Raw genomic sequence first — 9,322 nt, 5'->3', positions numbered from 1 at the left:
ATATTTTCGTGAGGGCCAAAACTGCCCACGTTACCCGCCTTATTTCTCCCTCTTCCTCCTTTATTTGATTTTTATTCCCTTCTTCTTTCTTCAAAATATTGTTTCTTTAATCCCAATGTTATGTTTCTCAACTTGTTTTTAAAATAAAATTTTATCACTTCAAATCCATCTTGGATTTCCTTTTTCTTCTCTTTTTAAATACACATCAATTCTTGTAAGATGCATGCATACTTGGGTTTTTTTAACACTAACTTTCACGGTATTGGCCTTACGTTTACCCTTTCTAAATTTTCATTTTTCTTTCCTTCTTTTTTCTTCTTCTCCTTGCCTTCCTTCTAAACCTTCTTCTCCTTCTCCTTCTTCTTGAACGGCTCCCTGCTTTTTCTGTTTCTTTTGGTTATTGCATTTATGAAATATTTTATATACCATACCAACTTTCTTTCCAATGCATGAAATTACATAGTTTAATGTAATTTTCTTGTTTTATTTCAATTGATTTTACGATTTTTTATTGGTGTTAAAGGACGACTCACCCACCACATATTTTTGTAATGGTATGATTTTGTTCATTGAGATCCTTCCAAAAACTCACCAAAAAAGCTAGCTTTGAGTCGATGAGTACATAATTCACTAAAAATGTTAATAAATATGAATTTCTAAATTCACTCTAACTTTTGGGTATCCAAATAATTTTTGAAGTTTTTACCATTGCAACTCTTCAAGTTTATTGGAACGCTTAGTTTGAAAGTTGCTCGTTCTATGCTTCAGTTAATCAATGTCGATTATTTGCTTAGCTTCAACTAATCAATGGCAGTTATTTGCTTATCATACACTCACTTCCATAACCCATGTGGGATTTTGTTCGTGAACCCTTAGCAATCTTCTCTCTACCAATTATTTGGATTGACTTAGAAAAAAAAATGTTTTAAAGTTTCATTTTTATTTAAACGCTTTTCATTAAAAAGAATCTTTAAGTAAAAATACAAACGTGTATGACAATTAAAAAAAAAACATTTAAATATGCAAGTTTTTTTGGTTTGTTACATATACTAAAAGTGTTTTTATTAAAATTTTCAAGGTTGATAGCCAGTGACCTAGAGGTTCGTCAACGATGATCCTTAGGGTTGGTTATCGAAAGTTCGTCGGTGGATTTATCGAATGTGGTGTCCGAAAGTTGGTCGACGAACTTTACAACCTTTGAAACAAATATTCTTCATGGTTGAAGAAAACTAAAGGCATGTGGGTTAATTTAAACTCTAATCTTAATTCATAACTAAAACTAAGCCAAGAAGTGGATAATAGTAGTCGATTCCACCTACTCCGCTCTACTTTTTGCCCAAACATACCCAAAATGTTAGAGTTCTTAGGTTAGAAACACACATGGTAAAATACAACTTTAGAAAAAGAGCTTTATCTAATTGATAAAACAACTTTAATGGGGTGTTTGGGTCTCCAATTTGAAGTGTGTTACTCCACCCAACCTTTTAAGAATGTGTGCAAAATAATGGAGAGTAAGTATTATTTTAGCCATTATTTTGGTACAATAAAATTATTTACAACTTAGTGATTAATAACCAACTCCCTCACTCCAATATTTGAAAAGGACCAACTCTAAAGGGCACCTCTCTATCACAGCTAGCCATTATGACTATATCTTCGACAGTTAACTCCAACGATGACCTCCAACGTTCATTGTGTGGCCAACTGTGATAACCAACTCTAGTGAAGACCATCTTGACACCCTAATTCAATGACAATTATCTTCACGGTTATTTCTAGTGACTCCCAAATGGTCACCTCAGAAAATCAGCCATGGTGTTTAATAGTTTTCCTTTTATATTATTTTGACATTAACCGTGACACCTTGAGTTAGAAAATTAAAACAAACTTGTGTAGAACAAAAATTTTAAGACCAATTTCTTTAATATTTTCAAGCATAGAGATCAAATGAAAGCTACTCAAAACTTATGAACCATCAAGATATTTTGCCCTTTCTTTTTCATACTAGTTTTTCTTTTCTTTTCTTCTTTTTACTTTGTAATTTAGATCATGTTTACCAAGCATGCAATGGGAATGAATCATGGTGATTTAAAAGGTGGACCTCATGTGATTGTGTTTGTTGTTTACCTAAGTTATCTATACTAACGCATGGAGTACTCCACGCCGAATTCGTAAACAAAAGCAACAGTCTGATTGACGATTAGAGGGTGATCAATCCTATGGAATCCAAAAATTACGTTTTAATGTTACGATTATCGGTTAGGTTTAGGTTGGGGTTATGGTTACACTTCTAGAGAAAAATGTAGCAACCAACAAAATTTTAAAATGTACCATCCATAACAATAAGTGTAATTTTGACAAAATTCATAGTTTTAGGTAAACGCAATTCAATTACATTTGTGATTGAAGTCCTCTACGATTGATTTATCAATGTAATGTAATTAAAATTACATTAATTTTCAATACGAATTGGTAAACATGACCTTAGTTCATAACAAAATGAAATCAATAAAACTAAGGGTGTGTTTAGATTGCATTTTCAAGTGATTAAATTAAAAACATAGGTTGTTTTGAAAAAAAATTATCTGCGTTGACAAACACCTAAAATAGATCTTGAAAAATGAGTTTATGAAATAATGTCTTCAAGCACTTAAAACCAACTTTTAGAAAAATGAACTTTGAGAGTTTAATGGTTATAAATCTCACTAGTTTATATGAAAAACTCCTAGCACCACCTCTAACGATCCTCTTTAGCCAACATTCAACAATTGTCTCCCCCACTATTGTTGGCCTGCATTCGACTACCATCTCCAATGACCCTTGCCAGTGTACCTTTGACTACCATTGTTCATCGTACCACCAATAGCTAATTTTCATATTACATTTTCCTCAGCTAACCTTCTACGACACCTTTCCAACAACGGTCGCGACCAAACTTCGGGTGATCGGTTTCTGGCGATTGTTGCAGACTAACTATTGATCTTTGCCAACAAACCTTCAGTCATGTTTTTTCTGGCTAATGTTTTTCGTCGATTGCTGATAGTCAATTTTCATCTACTGCTTTTTTGACAATTGTTGTCAGGTAACCTCCAACAACCGTTGTTTGACAAGCATCACCGGTACAACTTTTGACAAACAACTTTTGATGTTTTTTACCTACCAACTTCTAATGATCATTTTTTTACGATTGTTGTTAACAACCTCTTGTCACCATTTTTAGTGACTACCTTAGGCTAACCTCCTGTCACCATTTTCTGGTGACCATTGCTGGCTAACCTTTGATTACCATTTGTTGGTGACTAAAGTTGGCCAACTTTCCTTTACATTTTTCAATAATCATCACCTATCATCTTCAACTATTGTCTCCAACAATTGTCGACAACCAACTTTCAACAATCGTTTTTCTGGCAACCATTGTCGGCCAACCTATGTGCAACCTTCGACCATCATTTTCCAGCGAGTGCCGTCTCTGGTGATTGTTTAATGCAACCAACGACGACTAACTTCCAACAATCGTTTTCAATTGACCGTTGTTGGACACCTCTAGTTATTATCCTCGATAATCTTGGCTAACTTTGACCATCACCTCCACGAACAATTTTTTTGTGTAGTCTAAAATTAATACAAAAAATTAGTATATAACAAATCAAACAATGTTTTACCTAAAAATGCTTTTGAAAAAAAAAATGTATGCTTTTATTTTAAAGAGGTTTTAGAAAAAAATCACAAATCAAAACACAAGTTTGGTTACTTTATGTGATTGACAAAATATGATAATTAAAATATCACTACTTGCCATAACAAAACCTAAATTTGAATTAAAATAAGGGATATTCTAGTTGGTGCCCCTTGAGTTATAGAGATTTGCTAGCTTGTCCTACACTTTTTTCATTTTACAAATATGACAAAAAAAAAAATAAAAGTCAAACTCAAGTGATACACGATACTTCCAATATACACTTGATATACCTAATTCATCCGATATATTTAATATACACTTGATATACCTAATACCCAAATATATATACATATATATCAAAAATGAAAAATATTAAAGATTTTTAATTTAATGACAATTAAGTAAATATGTCTAATAATATTTGTGTCAATAAAAAATGTGACATTTTTGTAAATAAATTGATCTTTATCAACTTTAGAGCTAAAAAACAAAGTATGTTTGAGGCAAGATATAAGTTATTATAGTCGAATGTTATTACAGTAGTTTGTGTTTGAAGTGTAGATTAATGTAGTTTGATTCTAGTAGTGTTTATTTATGGCTTATACTTTTACAACAAATATATATTTTTCCTTTCCAATCATCTAACAAAAGTTCAAAATCCTTTATAATAAATTCAAATATTTGATATTTCAAGTGTGTATCAAATGTGTATCAAATGTATATCAAGTGTATCACATGTGTATCTTATATGTATCAAGTGTGTCAGGTATATATTAAAGGTATGAATATCAAGTGTATATCATTAGTGTATCAAGTGTATAATAGTGTATCAAATACGTATCAGTGGTGTATCAAAGTATACTAGATGTATCACATAGGTTGAACTTTTTTTAGTCTAATTTTTTAAACTTGTTTAACAAGACATACGAAAAGCCCTTAATTAATCTACCACTTAAACATAACTCAAACTAAAATAGTATACATCTCAATCACCGACCATAATAACCAACTTAAAGTCTCAAACAACCTTTACGAGTTCATTAGTGAACTAGAGTAGACATTTTTCATGGGCAATTGCATGGCATAAGAAATTTGAAACTCTATGATCGCTATAACCACTTTATTACAAAGATAGGCGCAACGTCACCTTTAATAATATCATAAAATGATCGATGTGTGGACCTTAGATTTTTTCCTCCTGTATGAATGTGACAGAGATATTTGCTATGTGTGAATCTAAGTGAACTTACTTTTTTTTTCTATGTGTATATATCATAGCTTTTGCTTTACAGGTGGGGAAGAAGTAATGGATTTCTTTATACAGTCTACAATGCCTTCACAATCTGCTTCAGCTAAGTTGCAGAGTGGCTCATCTTCTTCAGGACAGCTCTCTGAATAAGAATGTGGCGACCGGAGATTCCCATGTGATTGACAGGCTCTCATCGTCTTACAATGCTCAGCTTCGTCATCTCTGATGTTCATGAAAACGTCGTACAAGCTTTCTAGAATAACAAGAATAAGAAAGGCAAATCAAATCAAATGTTGAAATAATTATCAAAGATTTAAGATATGTTTTCTTAGTGATCTTAAAAATGTCAAAAGTTCTTTAATCATTTCAAAATTACTCCCAAACATAACCTCAGATTAATATTTGGTCAGAGCAAACTTTCAAACACAGAAAACACGTACACAATAGAACCATCTACCACCAACATCCACCATAACGTATTATATTATCATCCAGTGATTTGAGGGCTCTTTTAGTAAACGGAAGGAACTTAAACTTCAATAGAAAAGAAAAGAAAAGAAAAGCTGAAGGAACTTAAACTTCAATAGAAAAGAAAAGAAAAGAAAAGAAAAGAAATAGAACCGCATAGACATGATTTGTGCCTCTACTCTTCTCCTATTTTAGTGAACCCTTTTTAGGGGAAAAGAACAATTTCTTGTTTAAGTCATGCTTTCATGGCTGTACTGCACTATATCTGACATTTGCACTATGAAGTAGAGTAACTAAATCAGATTTCAAATTTTACCTATTTTCGGTCTTCGTGATTTGGGAGCTCTCGAAGTTTGAAATTCATCTAAATGAAAGCAATTTGTTAGTATCAGTTTGACTTTGAACAAAAGAACTGTGCATGTGGTAAGAAAGATAGAACTTACCAAATAAGTACAAATCTCCTTCAGTGTAATACTTCACGGCAACCTCAGGAGCAGGCTGTTTTTTTAACTCCTCTATAGATAAACAAGAGGAATGGAACACATCAGAACTATATTCCCACTAGAAACGTACTGTTAACTAGAAAAAAGTCGAGATCACAACCAACATACCTCCTTCGGCCTTTAAAAATTTATCATAAGTTGAAAATGCATGGCTTTCAACACATTCAGAAAAGTGATCTGCAGAGAAATATACCATTAGAAGTTTAATACAAAAACACTTGAAGAAGTTAAAAGCACATCGAAGGTAAAAGCCAATTCTCTGTTTTCATGGTAACTTTTTAAAGTTAAAAGAGTGAACTGAACAAGCCTACAAGAGGATGCAAGAAGAGTATATAAGCAGTTTTATCTATCAGCTCTAACAATACTTACATGCCATTCTTGGGCTAATCATGTACATAAATACTGTCATGAAGTAATAAGCAACAGCAATATGTTGAGCAAGAAAACGGTCAAACCACCAATCGTTGCCCCCCAGTTCCTGCACTCAAGTCAGAAAATGAGTTAATTTATTCAATAATTTAATGTCTAAATGGGTTCACAAAATAAAACAGTCCACAAGATAGTTGAAAAGGAAAATCGTGTAGGAAAGACAAGTCCTACAGAGCCTTCATCCATTACCAATACAGTCCTTCAACATACAAGCAAACAGAAAAGAGAATACTTCCAACTCTAACCAGGGTGAATAGTGCAAGATAATTAGTACCTCCATGATCAGCAAGTGATGCATCTCATTCCAGCTCTCAGCAAAATGAACTTTCAGATAATCAGCTCTTCTCCACCAACCAAAACTTTCGTACATATGCAGAACTGACACAAACGCTGCAATTTAAAAGGGAGATATTAGAAACAACTGCAAACTGGACACTACAGTACTCATCCTCAAATAAACACCCACAGAAGCTGTAGAATCTGGCTTCCAAAATTAAAATAGTAGCAGAACCAATTATTTTAAATTGATCACCAATCTGCATATTTATTAAAGAGCCCATTTTTGTGCGAATGAGAATGTTCTTCATTAGGTGACATAAAATTGTTTTTGCAGCTCACCACACTGCATTCAGATAACAGACTACCATTATTGAGAAGGGAGTAATTTTTGGTTAATGATCTAAAAACAAAAATTTGAAAACAAGGGATTCGATGAAAATCAAAGTTACATTTTATGTTTCCACTGTTTTCGAGAATGTCTAGGATCTCAAATCCAAAAGAAATTTTAAAAAACAAATCTGTCAAATGGATGGATGTTCACTAAATTCATTTGATTAACTGAATCTGAAATCAGAAAAGCAGAATCTAGATGGGTAAGATACCAAACGAAACATCTCTGTTTCAAGGAAGAAATCAACAAGAATGTGTTAACAAAGTGGTAGGCATGAAGCAATTAAAAGCTCACCAAAATAGGGAACCCTTGCAATAGTTTCCAACACAAAGAACCTTGCGTAGTGTCTATCGTGGTAAAATGCATCAAGAATTTTGATTACCGAATCCTAGAAACATTAATAAGGAGGAGTCACGATTCAACATCTCAAGCATTGCAGGACCAATTATGCACAAGCAAAGAACAGTGGACTGAGTTTACCGTGAGAAGAACATTAACAGATTGTTCAAGCTTAACGATCCATTTATCAAAGCCATTAGATGATGAACTTTCTGGTCCTTGGCCACTTCCTCCTTCCCCGTCTTGAATAGGAGAAGCCTTGGGAGGGAATGATTCCTCCAAAACCACTTTTTCCTCATCTTCCTTTAGAACAGTTGCCATAACCCGACATGATTTTCTACATCAACAGACCCAATTGATGGGAGAAAATGATAAAAATGACAAAACCAATCATTCTCACGACAATTTTTCAAAGAAAGAAAACGAAATTGAGCTTGGAAATTATTCCGAAATCAACCCCAAAACTGAATCCTGGGAAAACCCTTCTCAGCTCACTAAGAAACATTTCATAGAAAAGCAAGATATGGCAATCAATGAAGCTGATAAAATCCGTGTAGGCGTTACCTGGAAATTAAAGGGCGTGCAGAGAAGGAAGTGGGTATTCTGAAGGAGGCAAGATTCTTGGTGTTGATTGGCTTCAATTCGACGGAGGAGAAAGCAAAAAGTGGCGAAGAGGAAGAAGAGAGAGCGATTGACATAGGTTCGGAGTGAGGGAGAGGATTTGGAAATCAAGGCTGGAATTGTAGAAGAGAAAATGGGGGAGAAGAATTGTTAGCCGGCAGTTGGCACTTTCCCGAGGCCATTTCCCTTGTTTGTCAACCTCCATCAAGTTTTATAATTTTGTGCGTTAGATATTTGTCTTAAATATTTTGCAAATACGGAAATGGTAAGGAATAACACAGTTAAGTTTTTGAAAAATGGTCCAAAGTAGCAATGCTTTCGGATTTGAAAGCACCACGCTCATTTTCAAAATCCTTACATTGTTTCTTCTCGGTCCCTTTAGTCATAATCGTTCTCGACATTGTTATATACTTTGAATAGCCCGAGTTTCGTTCACATGTAAGGTTTCTAAGAGAAAAATAATTTGACAAAAATGTTCTCACTTTCCAAAATACTATCATAATAAAATTTAAAATACAATTTGGCTTACTCAACAACTTTCATAACAACTACCAATAACTACTTTTCAACTGTTTCGTTCTCTCCCATTTGTACTTTACCAAAACAATCAAGAGCCACTGAGTTTAGTGGAACAACTAAACCAGAAGAAGCTAAAAAATGGTTGAGGACATTGGAGAAGTGTTTCTGCGTTATGCAATGTTGGGAAGCTGAAGACCGGTGGATCTTAGAGGAAAGTAGGAGAGAAATGGTGAATTGGGAAGAATTTAAGAAAATATTTAATAACAAGTATTTTCATGTGATGTATATAGAAGAAAAGAGCGTTGGGTTTTTCTATTTGGAACAAAGAGAACTCTCTTGACAGTTTGTTGAATGGATCACATATCATGATACATCCCTCAACCATGTCCAACATGATCAAAATCTAATGACAGTTCCTAATGTTGTACGACATGTAGATTTAGTCAACATCTATCCAAGCCTTTGTTGTAGTCTGGCAGCTTCCCTATCATGTACTTTAATATAGTCGCATCCTTCACCCAAATGTCTTCCACATCTATCGAATTAGTGCTCCTCTTTATCTTCTCATACAAATTTGGGCTACGCCTAAGAAATTTTTTCAAAGGACTAACCACAAAATACAATATGCAAATTTTGCAATGGAAAAATGGAACCAACTACACAAAAAAGTTATGAAAAGTTTTTTTAAGCTCGTTTATTCACTTCTTATTAACTTGATATGTTGAGAGTTGTTTATTGAACTTCATCGAAATCTTAGCCACGAATCGTATGGCTTTACTCTCGTACTCCTCTTCTTTCCTACTACATGTTTGATAATTGGACTCCTCAGTTTCCATGCTTCCCTT

At 33.7% G+C, this 9,322-nt stretch overlaps 1 protein-coding gene across 1 annotated transcript; it reads right to left on the bottom strand.

The window, feature by feature from the left end:
- Positions 1-4,658: 4,658 nt before the first annotated feature.
- LOC101214740 (ubiquinol oxidase 4, chloroplastic/chromoplastic) lies at positions 4,659-8,174 on the bottom strand. Its single transcript, XM_004145378.3, has 9 exons — positions 7,902-8,174; positions 7,479-7,674; positions 7,293-7,386; positions 6,603-6,718; positions 6,269-6,377; positions 6,008-6,076; positions 5,840-5,911; positions 5,713-5,760; positions 4,659-5,181 (listed from the first exon to the last, which is right to left on the bottom strand). Exons 1-9 carry the CDS (start codon positions 8,033-8,035, stop codon positions 4,952-4,954), a joined length of 1,068 nt encoding a protein of 355 aa, XP_004145426.1. The 5' UTR covers positions 8,036-8,174; the 3' UTR covers positions 4,659-4,951.
- Between the last annotated feature and the right edge of the window lie 1,148 nt (positions 8,175-9,322).

Source organism: Cucumis sativus, chromosome 1, assembly GCF_000004075.3.
Source record: "Cucumis sativus cultivar 9930 chromosome 1, Cucumber_9930_V3, whole genome shotgun sequence".
In the NCBI taxonomy this organism is placed as follows: domain Eukaryota; kingdom Viridiplantae; phylum Streptophyta; class Magnoliopsida; order Cucurbitales; family Cucurbitaceae; genus Cucumis; species Cucumis sativus.
Note: the sequence above shows the minus strand (reverse complement) of the source record. Positions and strands in the feature narration are given on the sequence as shown.